The sequence below is a fragment of the Moschus berezovskii genome, chromosome 6 (genome assembly GCF_049115385.1).
Source record: "Moschus berezovskii isolate FMDL1 chromosome 6, NW_MosBer_1.0, whole genome shotgun sequence".
NCBI classification, from domain to species: domain Eukaryota; kingdom Metazoa; phylum Chordata; class Mammalia; order Artiodactyla; family Moschidae; genus Moschus; species Moschus berezovskii.
Window position 1 is genome coordinate 115183012 of NC_142465.1, and position 19039 is coordinate 115202050.

General features: G+C 49.5%; 1 protein-coding gene and 1 pseudogene across 2 annotated transcripts in view; both read left to right on the forward strand.

Moving 5' to 3' along the window:
• Positions 1 to 19039, forward strand: part of SACK1F (scaffolding CK1 anchoring protein F) — a 46505-nt gene that overhangs the window by 18052 nt on the left and 9414 nt on the right. For both annotated transcript variants that reach the window (XR_008681798.2, XM_055395161.2), the window contains exons 2-4: positions 9918 to 10085; positions 10600 to 10721; positions 11551 to 12242. Coding sequence is in view for 1 of the 2 variants with exons in the window: in XM_055395161.2 (XP_055251136.2) it covers positions 9918 to 10085; positions 10600 to 10721; positions 11551 to 12242 (982 nt within the window). In the remaining variant the exon portion in view is untranslated. The remainder of the gene's footprint in view (positions 1 to 9917; positions 10086 to 10599; positions 10722 to 11550; positions 12243 to 19039) is intronic.
• Positions 1334 to 5964, forward strand: LOC129536328 (small ribosomal subunit protein eS8 pseudogene; annotated as a pseudogene).

Here is a 19039-nt window from a genome sequence, read left to right on the forward strand (position 1 = left end):
TGAGAAACACGAAGAGTTATCTTGTGTAGTCTACTTCTATTTACATTAATGGTACTGGGCTATAGATCACATGCTCTAATATTTTAAATCCAACTATCCATTTTAAGGGCTTCCCAGGTGGCTTAGTGGTAAAGAATCTGTCTGCCAATGTGGGAGATACAGGAGATGCATCTGGGTTGGGAAGATCCCCTGGAGTAGGAAATGGCAACCCATTCCAGTCTTCTTGCTGGGGAAATTCCATGGACGGAGGAGCCTGGCGGGCTGTAGTCCATGGAGTGCCAAAGAGTCAGACACAACTGAGCAGGCACACATGCACATCCATTTTAGAAGAACTCTCCAAGTTCTACACATGTAACTCATCCATTGCTTCTGCCTGCCGTAGAGGACTCTGTCCTGGGCATCCCTCACATTCACCCATTCTTCTGGAGATGCACATCCAAGTTTTTGCAAACTCTTCTTTTCCAAAGAAAGCTGTAGTGAATGTCTTTGTTCCTGCCCCCTGATAGACCTGGACAAAGATCCAAGAGGCTCCCCTGGGTGCGTAGCCAAGAGTGTACTGCTGGCTTCTAGGTGTGTTGTTGTTTGTCCAGTCGTGTCTGACTCTTTGTGACCCAATGGACTGCAGCTCTCCAGGCCTCCCTGTCCCTCACCATCTCCCAGAGTTTGCCCAAGTTCATGTTCATTGCATCAGTGATGCCATCCAGCCATCTCATCCTCTGATGCCCTCTTCTCCTTTTGCCCTCAGTCTTTCCCAGCATCAGGAACTTTTCCAAAGAGTTGGCTGTTCACATCAGATGACCAAAATACTGAAGCTTCAGCGTCAGAATCAGTCCTTCCAGTGAATATTCAGGGTTAATCTCCCTTAAGATGGACTGGTTTGATCTCCTTGCTGTCCAAGGGACTTTCAGGAGTCTTCTCTAGCACCACAGTTCGAGGGCATCAATTTTTTGGCGTTCTGCCTTCTTTACAGTCTAGCTCTCACAACCATATGTGACCACCGGAAAGACCATAGCCTTGACTATACGGACCCTTGTCGGCAGAGTTATGTCTCTGCTTTTCAACACACTGTCTAGGTTTGTCATCACTTTCCTGCCAAGGAGCAATAATCTTTTAATTTCATGGCTACAGTCACCATCTGCAGTGATTTTGGAGCCCAGGAAGAGGAAATCTGTCACTACTTGCACCTTTTCCCTATTTGCCGTGCAGTAATGGGGCCAATGCCATGGTCTTGGTTTTTACTCTTATTACTATCGCTTGGCTTTAATTTGAATCTTTCTGATTACTCATGATGTCTGCTTCTCTTTATATACTTATTGGGCCTTCAGGTATCTTCTCCTTAAGGAACTGCCTATTCATAGCCTTTGCCCATTTTTCCAATGAATTTTCTGTCTTTTTCTTGCTGATGTGCAGGAATCCCTTGTATGTTATTAACTTCTTCTGGTTGTAGACATTGCAGTTATCTTCTGTTGCCTCCAGTTCCCATTGTCTATTGACATCTTTCTTTGAACAGAAAATCCATAATTTGCTAAAGGCATTTTTAAAATTTTTGTCTTATGATTCATGCTTTTGGACTCCTAAGAAATCTTTTCTTACCTATGTCATGAAGATATTTTCCTACATTTCATGAATTCCTTTATTAGCTTTATCTTCCACTCTTAGGTGGTACAACCTACCTGAAATCCACCTTTGTATATTGTATGAGGTAGGGATCCATTTTGTTTTTCTCTGTTTAGTATGACGATTGTCCCAATAGCACGTACTAAAAAGCATCCTTTTTCCACCGAGTTGTGATTCTACCTCTACCAGACTTAAAGTTTATGCATGTGTGTAGGTCCGTATATATTTCTGGTCTTTCCATTCTGTTCCATGGTCTATCTGTCAGTTCCTTCCTACCTTAGTACCACAGTTCTTATTACTTTGACGCTACAGTTTGTCTTACTATCTAGTAGGACAAGTGTGCCCTTTTAGCTTTTCTTTTTCAAAATTGACTTAGCTATTGTGGATCTTCATTCTTCCTCACATCTTTAAAATATCTGAGCACCTCAAAGAAAAAACTTACTGCCTGTTCATCAGAATTGTATTAGATCTTGTTAACATGAGGACTGGATTTTTAAAACATTGAATCATACTATCCATGAACATGATTTATCTTTTTATTTACTCAAATAATTTTAACTGTCCTTTAATAGAGTTTTCTAAGTTTCTCCATAGAGGTATTCATTCCTAAATATCACCTGCTTAAATTATAATTTTGAATGGATCTTTTCCTTTTTTTTTTTTTTTTAAGAAAATTTGATCATTGCTATGTTAGAAGAATGTGGTCCACTGGAGAAGGGAATGGCAAACCACTTCAAGTATACTTGCCTTGAGAACCCCATGAACAGTATGAAAAGGCAAAATGATAGGATACTGAATGAGGAATTCCCCAGGTCGGTAGGTGCCCAGTATGCTACTGGAGATCAGTGGAGAAATAACTCTACAAAGAATGAAGGGATGGAGCCAAAGCAAAACCAATACCCAGTTGTGGATGTGACTGGTGATAGAAGCAAGGTCCGATGCTGTAAAGAGCAATATTACCTAGGAACCTGGACTGTTAGGTCCATGAATCAAGGCAAATTGGAAGTGGTCAAACAGGAGATGGCAAGAGTGAACATAGACATTCTAGGAATCAGTGAACTAAAATGGACTGGAATGGATGAATTTCACTTAGATGACCATTATATCTACTACTGTGGGCAGGAATCCCTTAGAAGAAATGGAGTAGCCATCATGGTCAACGAAAGAGTCCGAAATGCAGTACTTGGATGCACTCTTAAAAATGACAGAATGATTTCTGTTCGTTTCCAAGGCAAACCATTCAATATTACAGTAATCCAGGCCTATGCCCCAACCAGTAACGTTGAAGAAGCCGAAGTTGAACGGTTCTATGAAGACCTACAAGACCTTTTAGAACTAACACCCAAAAAAGATGTCCTTTTCATTATAGGGGACTGGAATGCAAAAGTAGGAAGTCAGGAAACACCTGGAGTAACGGGCAAATTTGGCCTTGGAGCACGGAATGAAGCAGAGCAAAGGCTAATAGAGTTTTGCCAAGAGAATGCACTGGTCATAGCAAACACCCTCTTCCAACAACACAAGAGAAGGCTCTACACATGGACATCAACAGATGGTCAACACAAAAATCAGATTGATTATATTCTTTGCAGCCAAAGATGGAGAAGCTCTATACACTTAGCAAAAACAAGACCAGGAGCTGACTGTGGCTCAGATCATGAACTCCTTATTACCAAATTCAGACTTAAATAGAAGAAAGTAGGGAAAACCACTAGACCATTCAGATATGACCTCAATCAAATCCCTTATGATTATACAGTGGAAGTGAGAAATAGATTTAAGGGACTAGATCTGATAGATAAAGTGCCTGATGAACTCTAGACGGAGGTTCGTGACATGGTACAGGAGACAGGAACCAAGACCATCCCCATGGAAAATAAATGCAAACAAGCAAAATGGCTGGCTGAGGAGGCCTTACAAATAGCTGTGAAAAGAAGAGAAGTGAAAAGCAAAGGAGAAAAGGAAACATATAAGCATCTGAATGCAGAGTTCCAAAGAATAGCAAGGAGAGATAAGAAAGCCTTCCTCAGCGATCAATGCAAAGAAATAGAGGAAAACAATAGAATAGGAAAAACAAGAGATCTCTTCAAGAAAATTAGAGATTCCAAGGGAACATTTCATGCAAAGATGGACTCGATAAACGACAGAAATGGTATGGACCTAACAGAAGCAGAAAATATTAAGAAGAGGTGGCAAGAATACACAGAAGAACTGTACCAAAAAGATCTTCACGGCCAAGATAATCACGATAACGTGACCACTGACCTAGAGCCAGACATCTTGGAATGTGAAGTCAAGTGGGCCTTAGAAAGCATCACTACGAACAAAGCTAGTGGAGGTGATGGAATTCCAGTTGAGCTATTTCAAATCCTGAAAGATGATGCTGTGAAAGTGCTGCACTCAATATGCCAGCAAATTTGGAAAACTCAGCAGTGGCCACATGACTGGAAAGGGTCAGTCTTCATTGCAATCCCAAAGAAAGGCAATGCCAAAGAATGCTCAAACTAGCACACAATTGCACTCATCTCACACGCTGGCAAAGTCATGCTCAAAATTCTCCAAGCCAGGCTTCAGCAATATGTGAACCGTAAACTCCCAGATGTTCAAGCAGATTTTGAAAAAGGCAAAGGAACCAGAGATCAAATTGCCAACATCCACTGGATCATGGATAAAGCAAGAGAGTTCCAGAAAAACATCTATTTCTGCTTCATTGACTATGCCAAAGCCTTTGACTGTGTCTATCACAATAAACTGTGGAACATTCTGAAAGAGATGGGAATCCCAGACCACCTGACCTGCCTCTTGAGAAACCTGTATGCAGGTCAGGAAGCAACAGTCAGAACTGGACATGGAACAACAGACTGGTTCCAAATAGGAAAAGGAGTACGTCAAGGCTGTATATTGTCACCCTGCTTATTTAACTTCTATGCAGAGTACATCATGAGGAACGCTGGGCTGGAAGAAGCACAAGCTGGAATCAAGATTGCCCGGAGACAAACCGGACCGTGACACGCTCTGTTTTCTCTTTCCAGCCAGTGCCGAGCAATGGGCATCTCTCAGGACAACTGGCACAAGCGCCGTAAGACTGGAGGCAAGAGAAAGCGCTACCACCAGAAGCAGAAGTATGAGCTGGGATGCCCCGCTGCCAGCACAAAGACTGGCCCCCGCTGCGTGCACACACTCCGTGTGCAGGGAGGCAACAAGAAGTACCGGGCCTTGAGGCTGGACCTGGGAAACTTCTCCTGGGGCTCGGAGTGTTGTACACGCAAGACAAGAATAATTGATGTTGTCTATACTGCATCCAACAATGAACTGGTCCGTACCAAGACCCTGGTGAAGAACTGTATTGTGCTTATCGACAGCACACCGTACCGACAGTGGTACGAGTCCCACTATGCACTGCCCCTGGGCCGCAAGAAGCGGGCCAAGCTGACTCCTGAGGAGGAAGAGATTTTAAACAAGAAACGATCAAAGAGAATTCAGAAGAAATACGATGAGAGGAAAAAGAATGCCAAAATCAGCAGTCTTCTAGAGGAGCAGTTCCAGCAGGGCAAGCTTCTTGTATGCATCGCTTCAAGACGAGGCCAGTGTGGCCGAGCAGACGGATATGTGCTAGAGGGAAAAGAGCTCGAGTTCTATTAAGGAAGATCAAGGTCCAGAAAGGCAAATAAACCCTCTTCCCTCCTGTCTTAGCTCATCTAATAAAGGCATTTACTGTTATGAAAAAAAAAACATTGCCGGGAGAAATATCAATAACCTCAGATATGCAGATGACACCACCCTTATGGCAGAAAGTGAAGAGGAACTAAAAAACCTCTTGATGAAAGTAAAAGAGGAGAATGAAAAGGTTGGCTTGAAGCTCAACATTCAGAAAACAAAGATCATGGCATCTGGTCCCATCACTTCATGGGAAATAGATGGGAAAACAGTGGAAACAGTGTCAGACTTTATTTTTGGGGGCTCCAAAATCACTGCAGATGCTGATTGCAGCCATGAAATTAAAAGACGCTTACTCCTTGGAAGGAAAGTTATGACCAACCTAGATAGTATATTAAAAGGCAGAGACATTACTTTGCCAACAAAGGTCCGTCTAATCAGGGCTGTGGTTTTTCCTGTGGTCATGTATGGATGTGAGAGTTGGACTGTGAAGAAAGCTGATCACCAAAGAATTGATGCTTTTGAACTGTGGTGCTGGAGAAGACTCTTGAGAGTCCCTTGGACTGCAAGGAGATCCAACCAGTCCATTCTAATGGAGATCAGTCCTGGGTGTTCATTGGAAGGACTGATGCTGAAGCTGAAACTCCAATACTTTGGCCACCTCACGCGACAAGTTGACTCACTGGAAAAGACTCTGATGCTGGGAGGGATTGGGGGTGGGAGGAGACGGGGACGACAGAGAATGAGATGGCTGGATGGCATCACCGACTCGATGGACATGAGTTTGAGTGAACTCCAGGAGTTGGTGATGGACAGGGAGGCCTGGCGTGCTGTGGTTCATGGGGTCGCAAAGAGTCGGACACGACTGAGCAACTGAACTGAACTGATATTAGAAGAGTACTGTTGTTTTTTATTTTCCTTGTATCTGGAAATTTTGCCAAATTCTCCTATTACTTCTAAGAGTTTTTCTTTGCATCCTACTGGATTTTTAATAAAACTCTCATGTCTAAATGCTGACGGTTTTGTCTCTGTTAATGCTTCCAGCGCATTTCTTTTTCTTGGCACACGGCATTGTTCAGAACTTACAGTGCAACAGCAGTTCAGCCGCTGAACTGTCAAGCACTGTTGAGCAGCAGCAGTGATAGGTGGATATTCTCATGCTTAGGATTTAAAGGGAATGCAACTTTAAGTACGTTTCATGAGGGGTTTTCAGTAGCTGGCCTTTATCATGATAAGGAAGTTTCTTTCTATTCCTAGTTTTTTGAGAATTTTAATCATAAATAGTGTTATCAGATACTTTTTTTAAAACTTAAGGTAATATATGATTTTCTCTTTTATGCTATCAGTGTTTCTGATGTTGAATCATCCTTACATTTTTAGAATAAACCTTAGTTAATTATGCTTTCAAAAAAGTAAACTATAGTTGATAAGTTTAGTTCACTTTTATGACTTATCCATATCATTTTCATTTTCAAATTCATCAGTGTGTAAATGGTCCTATTCTTTTTACCATTTTTACCCTTTCTCGAATAGTAAGAATTTCTTAAAAAGTGAATATGTCTGTGAAAGTGTTAATCACTCAGTCGTGTCTGACTCTTTGCGACGCTGTGGACTGTAGCCCGCCAGGCTCCTCTGTCCATGGGGATTCTCCAGGCAAGAGGACTGGAGTGGGTTGCCATTTCCTTCTCCAGGGTATCTTCCCAGCCCAGGGATCGAACCCAGGTCTTCCGCGTTGCAGGCAGACTACCAGCAGGGAAGCCCTAATGTGGCTATGATTATTTCTCTCTTTTCAGTCAGATTTTATTTGTGTCTCCTCTGTTTTTGCCAGTCATGCCTGTCCTCAGTGCCCTTGCTTGCGCTGTGTCCTTTGCCTGGAATGTTCGCCTCCTAGCCCTTGGTAGCCCAGGTGGCACTGTGTGCAGCTTAGGAAAGGGCCTCTTTCTCAGGCAGGCTCGGCTCCCACGCAGCCCCTCACCCTGTGTGCAGTGCGCACCCACATACCCGTGCATGGCAGCCCTTCCTGCTTCCCAGCTTGGTTTTATTCTCTGCTCATTTCTCACGGTGCCCAAGGCTGCCCATTCTTCAGTTTTCAGCTTCCTTGGTGAAACCTTTCTCGTCTCCCCTGACTGAAAGTAATCTTTTGACTCCCCGCTCCCTAAATCCCTCCTTCTCTTCCTCCCACTCCTCCTTTGAACTCTGACCATGTGTCATTTGTGCATCTCGTAAGGCATTTATCTTGTTTTCCCTTATGTCATATTATTCTGTGTGGATGTCTTATGATTCCAACTGGATTAACCCCTTGAAGTTAGGGACGATGGTTTGTCTTTAGGTCCTCCCTCTGCCAGTGGGGCTCAACAAATGTTACTTATATGAATGATTGAGTATTAAATGTAGAGCACTTGTGGACACGGTGGGGCAGGAGAGGGTGGGACGACTTGAGAGAGCATCAACATATACACACTGCTGCTGCTGCTGCTGCTGCTGCTGCTGCTGCTGCTGCTAAGTCACTTTAGTCGTGTGGACTCTGTGTGACCCCATAGACGGAAGCCCACCAGGCCCTGCCGTCCCTGGGATTCTCCAGGCAAGAACACTGGAGTGGGTTGCCATTTCCTTCTCCACTGCCATGTGTCAGACAGACAGCTCTCAGGAACTGCTGTCTAGCACAGGGAGCCAAGCTCAGTGCTCCGTGATGACCTCGAGGGACGGGATGGGGGCTGGTGGGAGGAAGGCTCAAGAGGTACATGTAGCCGGTTCACGTTGTTGTACAGCAATTGTGTGTGTGTGTGTGTGTGTGAGAGAGAGAGAGAGAGAGAGAGTTGCTCAGTCACGTCTGACTCTGCAACGCCATGGACTTTAGACTGCCAGACTCCTCTGTCCATAGAATTCTCCAGGCAAGAATACTAGAGTGGGTTTCCATGCCCTGCTCCTGGGGATCTTCCTGACCCAGGGATTGAACCCGGGTCTCCTATGATAGCAGGCAGATTCTTTACTGTCTGAGCCACCAAGGAAACCCAAAGCTTTTATACTGTTAAAAAACAGTAAATGTAGGTGCTAAAGAGCCTTCTATAACACTGCATAAATGGTGTTGGGGTTGGTCTTTAGAGGGAAAGATAATGGCAGAGCACACATGAAGGTCATGGTGACAGAGGCTACACTTACTGAGTTTAACATGTGCCAGGCACTTCGCTAAATGCTTTCACAGTTTACTTCTCGAAGCCTTCTCAACAGCCCTTTGAGACAGGTGCTACTATTAGCTCCATTTTGCTGCCAAGGAAGCTGGGCACTGGTGAGTCAGCAGTGGCGTTGGTGTACCAGGCCTGGTCTGCCCGACTTCAGAGTTCGGGCATTCAGTTACAACCCTGAGCAGCCTCCTTAGATCACGTGGTGGTTACCATTTATTGAGGCGTTGTGTTTAATGCTTACAGATGCCATTTCCAATCCTGATGCCAAGTGTACCAGGTACCGAGTATCCACACTTGGCAAATGAGGAAACAGGCTCATCAAGGTTGAAGGACTTACCTAAGGTTACAGAAATGGAAAGTGGTTATAATCAGATCTCTCTGACCCCAAAGCATGCCCTTCCTCTGCATCACGGACACAGCGCTTGGGGCCAGCAAGAAAACCCTGCCTCTGGAGTGGAAGAAGGGTTTTTTGTTTGTTTGACCACATGGCATGCAAGATCTTAGTTCCCTGACCAGGGATCAAACCAGTGCCCCCTGCAGTGGAAGCACAGTCTTATCTACTGGGCTCCCTGGGAAGTCCTGGAACAAGTTTGTTTGTGTAGAAAAGTGAAGCGGCTGAGGTAAGAAAGGCAAAGCTGCCTTGGGCTGCAGAAGGCCTTCCTTCCCAGGGTGACTAATCAAGACTGGCTTCTGGAAATCATGGCTCAGATGGTAAAGAATCGGCCTGCAATGCAGGAGACTGGGGTTTGATCCCTGGCTCGGGAAGATCCCCTGGCGAAGGAAATGACAACCCACTCCAGTATTCTCACCTGGTGAATCCCACGGACAGAGGAGCCTGGTGGGCTCTAGTCCACGGGATCACAAGAGTCAGACACGACTTAGTGACTAAACAGCCAGCAGAGGCAGGGACCTTGTTTTGAGGATGGAGCAGGATGGGTGGACCCCTGGAGGCCAAGGGAGCCTGAGCCAGCTGGAGCTCTGCCCGAATCTGTGCTCAGGGAAGTGCAGGGCTTTGCACAGCTGCAGGGACATCAAAGCACTCAGGTCTGCAGAGAAAAGTCATATCTGAGCGGATCTGCAGCTTGCGGAGATGGTCCATCCTACGCATCTCCGTGATTGCAGCCGCTTGAGCCTGCTTATTTCCCAAGGACATCAGGACCAGCTCTCCTCAGCCTCCTAGATCTCCCCTGATACAGCTTCTGAAGAGCTGCTGGAAAATCCCCAGGGGAGGCAGTGGGGATTTGTCAAGGATGCATGGCCAGTACCCTCTGCACCATCTTCATTTCCCAGAGCAGAGCAGCCATCTCCTGCTCAGTTGTGTTCAGAGGTGGGGGTGGGGGTGCAGATGGCATTTCTGACTCTTGGGCACCACTTACTCCAGCCCCGCTGGTCCTCTGCAGTCCACAGTGTGACTCTCTAGAGGTGCAGTCACCACGTGCCTTACCAGTGCCCGTTCCTGTCCAGGTCATTGCTGTGGTCATGGACCTCTTCACTGATGGCGAGATCTTCCAAGACATTGTGGATGCCGCCTCCAAGCGCCGGGTCCCAGTGTACATCATCCTGGACGAGGCAGGTGTGAACTACTTCCTGGAGATGTGTCAGGGCTTGGAGCTCCATGACTTCCGTGTTCGGGTAAGTTGTACCCCTGGGGCAGGGTGGGGGATGGGAAGAAAATGGGATGGAGACACCCTATGCCCCTTCCTTGGCCTGCTCCCCAGTTCAGGGGTCCAGGTGAGCAGCACTACCAGCCTCCTTCCTTCTGTCTGAAACCTTGCCTCTTGAACTAATAACCCTAAACTGCACACCCAGCTTAACATTTTATCACAAGACTGCTGAAGCTGAGGGGGAAAGCTCTAGCCCAGTCCTGGGTGCTCGGCCCACAGAGTCACTGTCAGGGTTGAAGGTAGGGCTGTGTTTCTCTGCTGAGGAGCTTTGAGAGCAGACCAGGGCTGCCCTGGGCCCGTCCATGCCCAAAGCAAGATTTGCTGACTTCCTTAGGCCTTAGGAAGAAGAGTCAAATGCAGATAGGAGCCATCAGGCAAGACCCCGTGGACAAGAGGGCTTGTCCTCTGCCCAAGAAGATACTCGGCACAGAGCTTCTAGGCTCCCAGCCTGAGTGACAGCACCCTTCTCCTCTTCCCAACAGAACATCCGTGTCCGCTCTGTGACAGGTGTGGGCTTCTATATGCCCATGGGGAAGATCAAGGGGACCCTGTCATCAAAGTTCCTCATGGTAGATGGGGACAAAGTAGCCACTGGATCCTTCAGGTGAGTTGGGCCCTGGTTGGGGGTGAGGGGTCTTTGTTCTTGGTCAGAAATGTTCACATTCAGAAGGATGCTGGACTGGAGCCTCCATGGTCCTAAGTGTCGTAAGTCTGAGAGCCACTGTCTAGTCTAATGGCAAAGAATAACCCCCTGGCCAATCCCTTCCCTCAAACTCTCTGGCTGATGAACTATTCAAGAAAGATGGTCAACTTCTGTTGAGCATTCAGCACTGTCTGCCTTCCACAGTCCACAACAACAGGTTGCATTTTGAGGCTGGAAGAGACCCCAGCAAATGGAACAATTAATAAATGGCATCAGCCCTCTTACATGGTTAAAGTATGGTGCTTTGCAGATGCCGTGTGTTCTGAAAATTCAGAGAAGAACTAATAAGAAATGAAATGCTAGTAACAGTAGTGGCAGCTGCAGATTCTACTTTTAAATGTACGCTTGTGCCAGGAACTGAGAAACCTTCTGTGCACGTTGTTGGACTTTAGCCTCACAACAGCTCTGACCACATGCTTCATGAGCCCCGTTTTACAAGGCAGGCAGGGCAGAAAGCAGGTTTGGATCCAGGCCTGACTTTTCTCGCCCTCGCCCTGCACCCACTGCCTGCTTTATTGCACGTGAGGCGAAGACCTGGACCCGAGGGAGGATTGGGGTCTGTGGAGGGAAAACAGCTGGCACAAAGGCAGCAAGGCGTCCGACCTCCCTGGTGGATCAGGTTGGGCCGGGCGGTGGGGGTGTTGAGATGGGCTAGCCAGGTGGTGGCTAGCAGGGCGAGGCTGCAGCCCCGGGCACCATGTGTCTTGCTTTTCTGTCCCCGTGTTCTTAGCTTCACCTGGAGTTCCTCCCACATGGACAGGAACCTCCTCCTCCTCCTGACGGGGCAGCATGTGGAGCCCTTTGACGTAGAGTTCCGGGAGCTGTACGCCATCTCTGAGGAGGTGAACTTGTACCAGCAGCTGGGCTTGGCAGGAGGCGCTGGCAGGCCCGGCCTCCGCTACTCCTCCACCGTGGCGCGCAAGCTGATCAACCCCAAGTATGCCCTGGTGGCGGGTAGCCGGCCCCCGCCCGGGGAGATGATGCGCTGGGCCTCCCGGCAGCAGCGGGAGGCCAGCAGCCACGCCGAGGGGCAAGAGGAGGGCGGCGAGGGCGAGTCGGCCCGGCGCCTGGAGAGCTTCCTGCACGACCTGGCCACCCTAGAGCAGGTGCTGCCCCCCGTGGAGCCGGTGCCCCTGGGAGAGCTGAGTCGGAAGGACGCCCGGGGGGTCTCCCACCTGCATACGGACCTGAAGTCCAGGCCCCGAGAAGCCCTTGCCCGACACGGCAAAGGAGAAGCCGCCAATGGGGAGGCCACCCTGGCCAAGGAGGGCAAGCGCTTCAGCAGCAGGATCTTCAGCCGACGGTCCAAGAGGCCTGCGGCACCCAACGGCACGGCCAGTGCCCTCTCCCCCAAGGCCTTGGCAGAAGCGGAGTTTATGACGGGGAAGAGGCCCAACGAGGGCTCCAGTGCCGACATCTCAGGTGAGTCGTGTTCCCCTGCTCCCCAACCCCACCACCATCCCCAGGGCTCCCCAGGCCTCTGACCCTGCTCTAGTAGCTGCGGACTCTGCAGATAGGCAGTCTCCGGGCAGGAGAGCACAGAGCTCTGGCCCCACCATTCTCGTGTCCCCATCCCGCTCTGGCCTCTGCCTGCATGTGGCCTGGGGCCAGCACTGCAGATCAGAGCTCCAGGTTCCCCTTCTCCAAAGGCGGGGGAGAGTGAGCCTGCCCTGCCCAGCTGCTCCGAGGACACGAAGTGCTCAGGACAGTGCTGGGCACGGGCGTCGTCAGGGAGCTCTGGTTACTAGGACCACAGGCCGGGGAAGCGTCTCCCCTGTAAACCGCCTCTGAACCTAGAGCTCCTCCTCAGCTTCTCATTCCTTGCCGGATCAGGTGTTGTCCTGGACAGACACAGCCCACCAATGCCCTGACCCACTTTTCCTCATTTCTTTTGTAAAAGTTGGACATGGCTCCTCTCTTTGTTCATTTGATAAGTAGTATTTGCCATGCTGCTTACTTCTGGGAGAGATTGTCCCTGCTGGTGGTATCTTTCTGGGGGTTGGGGGGCTTCTGGGATGCCCTAGAGGTCCTGGCCTTTATCTTTCTCTGGAACGGTCTCCAGAGTGGCCTTTTCTGGTTGGTGCGGACAGCCAGGGCCGCTGCTGGCACCTTTCCTCATGTCAGCATCTCTGGGATCGAAGGGGTTTCCGTGTTGGGATTTCTCCCTCCTTGGCTGTGGGGCTTTGCTGGTGAGACCAGGCTCCCTGGCTGGTCAGGCAGGTGTTGGCAGGGCCTTGTGTTCCAGGATTCCTGGGTCCCCTCCAGGCCCCACCTTTGACCTGACCCTGGCTGGAGTGGAGGTCTTCCCCTCCATTGACACCCCAGCTCTGGTCCAGAGCCTGACACACTCAGTCTGTGCCTCTTAGAGTTAGGACAGGCCTGGAGTGTCCGAGAATTTGGGTACAACAGCAGTGCCAGGGCTAGAGCTACATTCAGCCAGGAAGCATTTATTGAGCACCTCCAAGTGCCACGGCCTCTCTCACTTGGTCCTCACAACCACCACGGAGGTGGCAGATGGAAGCTCGGAGAGGTGAATGACGTGGTCCCCGGGCACAGGAAGTGGTAGTGGGGACAGGACACAAAGCCAGGCCAGGACCCATGTCCTGCCAGGGAGGGGGAGCTGGGCCTGTCCCGTTCCCCCGGGACTCCCTGGCTCCCCCAACACCAGATGCTGCTGCTGCTGCTCTGTACCTCTTGTTTGGAAGAAGCGTTGCCATGGTGAACACCTGGCACGGAAGGGAAGGGGAGGGGCGGGCCCAGCCACAAAAGGGACTGTTTGCCACGTCCTGACCGGAGGTGCAATAGCAGCTTTCTCTGCCTTCAGCCCCTCACCCCGAGGTGCTGTCTCCATAGAAACGAAAGGCCATCATCTTCTCCCTTCCTCTTTCCTTTAGTGAGTCTCAGCATCAGGTGCGTCTGCTTGCATGACTTGGACGGTCACTGATGCTGCTGCTCTCTTGAGTGTTTTCACGAGGTGCCAGTAGCCCGCCGAGCAGCCAGGGACCGGGCCCTGTACCAGCTCCGTCCCTGAGTGCCTGAAACCCAGAGAGAGAGAACCAGAGACAGACAGAGAAGGGCAAGAGTGCAACGGCCCATACCAGGGATGTCTAGCAAGATCACAGTAGTCCTGCTTTGTCCCTTAGGAGACACGCAGAGTGGCCTCATCCAGCAGTGTCTGCACACTTGGACAGGCAGCCAGCCCTGAGGACCTGGAATTCAAGCCCCTCATGAGGCAAGGCAGGAAGCACAGACTCCTCTCCCCAGAGGCCCTTTGGGTGGCCTCCAGCCTTACAAATGTTTGACTGGCTTAGTGCCTCCTGTCAGGCAGCAAAAGCTTATTAGCAGGACTTCACATGCCAGAGGGTCAGTTTACCGACAGACGGGGGTCCCTGAGGTTGGAACTTGCAATCCTAGCATTCATGGAACCGCCATCAGGGAGGAAATCACGTTAGCTGCTCCCTTAGGGCCCCTCCAAGGAAAGGACCCCTCCCCTTCAGTGAACACTTCAGAACAGCCATCGGATGGATCTTGGCTCCCAGTACCTGGCTCCCCAAAGCCGGCACACATCCTTTCACCTCCCCAGGACTGTTTCCTGGTTGAGAAGAGGAGAGAGGGGTTGAGCCTATGGGGTTGGGGAAGGGGGTGGTCCACAGGCCCCTTTTTGAGGTCTGGTTCTGACTCCATCCTTTCTGTCTCTGTTGCCCTCTTGTCAAGGGAGAGAGCCCAGGCCGATGACAGAGTGGGTGAAAGAGAGAAAAACAGGAAGGCTGAGAGCTGACAGCCTGTAAAACTGCTTGATAAGAAGTATACAGTTGTCGAACAGCATGCAGAGTTTTGCACACCCAAGTGCGGGCCCCCCGGAGAGCCTTCTGAAATCCCTTCCTTCAGGTCTGGCGGTCCCGCTGTGGGCGGCCAGGTGGTTTGAAGGTCCACAGCTCCCTCTACTGGTGGAAGTCGAGCATCCTTTCCTTGCGGTTTTTCTTCTAGCCCCTGTGCTTGGCACCTGTCAGCATCTTCCTTGAGCCGGCCACCTGCGCCCATCCAGGAGCTCCAGATTCTGGGGCAGAGACCCTACCTCAGGGGACCACAGTCACTGGAAAGCCTGGTGAAAAGAGAGAAATCGGTCCCGCCAGGCTGGGCTCAGAAATCTCCATTTTAAACAGTGTTGTCTGAGGGTTGTCCCACGCAGGGGCCCTCGGAGCAGCAGATTCAGTGACAAGGCTCTGCCCCGGGGGCTGCCAGGTCGGGGGAGGAGGTTCCAGGTGGTGTCCTGAAGCCCCCCCACCCTCAGTTCCCCGTAGAGAAATCCCTGGGACACGGCCAGCACTTTTGTGCAGCAGGATAAGAGGAGGAAGGAAGGCACAAGCTTTGGCTGAGCACCTGGAGCGTGCTGAGTGGACATGGCGCTAAACGCCCTCGCATGGCCGCCCTGCCTGATGGCGTCGTTTTACAGATGAGACCCCAGAGGTGCAGAGGGGCGAGGCCCTATGTCCACGGTCACAAAGGAGAAAAGGACAGCAGGTCTCCTGCCTCCCAGGGCCTTACACAAAGTGTCATGTGGTCTCTGGAAGGTTAGGGTAGGCATCTTCCCTCCATCTTTAAAGGCAGTTTGGAAAGGCCAGAGGTCTGGACAACATGGCTGACTCTCCCCCAAGTGTCCATGGGTGCAGAGGAAGAGGAGAATGCCTTTGGGTCACCCTCTTCCAAGGGCCCCTGAACCCAGGCTTTTGAATTTATTATTATTTTTGGTTGTTGCACTGCACAGCATGTGGGTTCCCAGCTTCCCCCACCAGGGATCAAATCTACAACCCCTACACTGGAAGCACAGAGTTTTAACTAACCTCTTGGCCACCAGGGAAGTCCAGAGCCTGGGCTTTTGTTCCCAGAGTTCTCTGCTGTGACTGCAGCCACAGATGCTTTTCCAGGGCTCTCCCAGGTCCCCTGATTCACGCGTGGAGGGCCACCCTGGCTGGCAGTGTGGTCTGGCTCCTAGGGCTGTGCTCGCTGGGCTCCCAGATTTCAGATTTGCCTGTGTCATTTTCCGGGTGGCGGTCTGGTCCCCTGTGTGGGATGGAAGATTGGGTAAATGCCAGTCTTCAGAGTGCCAGGGTTCACGGATCCTTAAGGGGCCAGGCCTCCAGTTCTAGGGTGAGCCTTCTCAACAGTTGTCTTGTCAAGATGGAGTTTCAACACTCAGTGTCAGACCTGAGCTCAGGAGGGCTGCCCCTGTGGCTCAGAGGTAAAGAATCCGCCTGCCAAGTTCGATCCCTGAGTTGGAAAGATCCCCTGGAGAAGGAAATGGCAACCTACTCCAGTATTCTTGCCTGAAAAATCCCATGAACAGAGGAACCTGGTGGGCTACAGTCTGTGGGGTCACAAAGAGTTGGATACAACTTAGTGACTAAACCACAACAAACCTCAGCTGATGTTCTCAGACTGTGTTCTGATTCCATAAACCTGAGCACCGTTACCAACCAGGGCCTCGGTCACATGGCACAGATGAGGGGAGCTGACTGAGGAACCTTCGAGGAGCTAATCCCACTGGGCTCTAGCAAAGAAGCAGGTGTCCTTGGTCTCACTGGCAGATGTCAGAATCTCCTGCCCTGCTGGTTTCTCTTGGGCCTGGCCAGGGTTTCCCTCACCATCTACATGGGTGAAGGCACATACATCACCCAGTCACCATCCGTTGATGCCACTGTGGTTGCTCTTGCTGTTAGTATTGGCATGAACCCTTACGTAGCTTTGGATCATGAACTCCTTATTGCTAAATTCAGACTGAAATTGAAGAAAGTGGAGAAAACCACTAGACCGTTCAGGTATGACCTAAATCAAATCCCTTATGACTAAACAGTGGAAGTGAGAAATAGATTTAAGGGACTAGATCCAATAGACAGAGTGCCTGATGAACTATGGATGGAGGTTCAAGATGTACAAGAGACAGGAATCAAGACCATCCCCATGGAAAAGAAATGCAAACAAGCAAAATGGCTGTCTGGGGAGGCCTTACAAATAGCTGTGAAACAAAGGGAAGCGAAAAGCAAAAGAGAAAAGGAAAGATATACCCATCTGAATGCAGAGTTCCAAAGAATAGCAAGGAGAGATAAGAAAGCCTTCCTCTGCTATCAATGCAAAGAAATAGAGGAAAACAATAGAATGGGAAACACTAGTGATCTCTTCAAGAAAATTAGAGATACCAAGGGAACATTTCATGCAAAGATGGGCTTGATAAAGGACAGAAATGGTAGGGACCTAATACAAGCAGAAGATATTAAGAAGAGGTGGCAAGAATACATAGAAGAACTGTACCAAAAAGATCTTCATAGCCAAGATAATCACGATAACGTGACCACTGACCTAGAGCCAGACATCTTGGAATGTGAAGTCAAGTGGGCCTTAGAAAGCATCACTACGAACAAAGCTAGTGGAGGTGATGGAATTCCAGTTGAGCTATTTCAAATCCTGAAAGATGATGCTGTGAAAGTGCTGCACTCAATATGCCAGCAAATTTGGAAAACTCAGCGGTGGCCACAGGACTGGAAAAGGTCAGTCTTCATTGCAATCCCAAAGAAAGGCAATGCCAAAGAATGCTCAAACTAGCGCACAATTGCACTCATCTCACACGCTGGCAAAGTCATGCTCAAAATTCTCCAAGCCAGGCTTCAGCAATATGTGAACCATGAACTCCCAGATGTTCAAGCAGGTTTTGGAAAAGGCAGAGGAACCAGAGATCAAATTGCCAACATCCGCTGGATCATGGAGAAAGCAAGAGAGTTCCAGAAAAACATCTATTTCTGCTTCATTGACTATGCCAAAGCCTTTGTGTGGATCACAATAAACTGTAGAAAATTCTGAAAGAGAGGGGCGTACCAGACCACCTGACCTGCCTCTTGAGAAACCTGTATGCAGGTCAGGAAGCAACAGTTAGAACTGGACATGGAACAACAGACTGGTTCCAAATAGGAAAAGGAGTACGTCAAGGCTGTATATTGTCACCCTGCTTATTTAACTTATATGCAGAGTACATGATGAGAAATGCTGGGCTGGAGGAAGCACAAGCTGGAATCAAGATTGCCGGGAGAAATATCAATAACCTCAGATATGCAGATGACACCACCATTACGGCAGAAAGTGAAGAGGAACTAAAGAGCCTCTTGATGAAAGTGAAAAAGGAGAGTGAAAAAGTTGGCTTAAAGCTCAACATTCAGAAAACTAAGATCATGGCATCGGGTCCCATCACTTCATGGCAAATAGATGGAGAAACAGTGGCTGACTTTATTTTTCTGGCTCAAAAATCACTGCAGATGGTGATTGCAGCAATGAAATTAAAAGACGCTTACTACTTGGAAGGAAAGTTATGACCAACCTAGACAGCATATTAAAAAGCAGAGACATTACTTTGCCAACAAAGGTCTGTCCAGTCAAGGCTATGGTTTTTCCTGTGGTCAAGTATGGATGTGAGAGTTGGACTGTGAAGAAAGCTGAGCGCCGAAGAACTGATGCTTTTGAACTGTGGTGCTGGAGAAGACTCTTGAGAGTCCCTTGTACTGCAAGGAGATCCAACCAGTCCATCCTAAAGGAGATCAGTTCTGGGTGTTTATTGGAAGGACTGATGTTGAAGCTGAAACTCCAATACTTTGGCCACCTGATGCGAAGAACTGACTCACTTGAAAAGACTCTGATGCTGGGAGGGACTGGGGGCAGAAGGAAAAGGGGGCGACAGAGGATGAGATGGTTGGATGGCATGACCGACTCGATAGACATGGGTTTGGGTGGACTCTGGGAGTTGGTGATGGACAGGGAGGCCTGGCGTGCTGTGATTCATGGGGTCGCAAAGAGTCAAACACGACTGAGCGATTGAACCGAACTGAGCTGAACTGAGGTAGCTTCCTCTACCTGATTGTTCATTGATTTCAGCAAATGTATATCTGTGCACTGTCTGCTCTGTGCCAGACACTGTCCTAAGTTCCTGGTGCCGCAGTGGACAAAGTGATGGGACTGTGCAGCACAGAGGGCCCTAGAGGCAGCCTCAGCAGCCCAGGAGGATGGAGACTGGAGGACCACCCAGCTTTGGGCCCCTTGGAGCCACTGGCTGGTGGCTACGGTCGTCTGGCTCCGCTCCCACCGCCTCAGTGCTCCACCTGCTCTCAGATGGCCTCCAGGGAGGCTCAGCTGGACCCTCAGTGAGTCCCACGGCCTGGGTCCTGCCCCGCCAGGCAGGG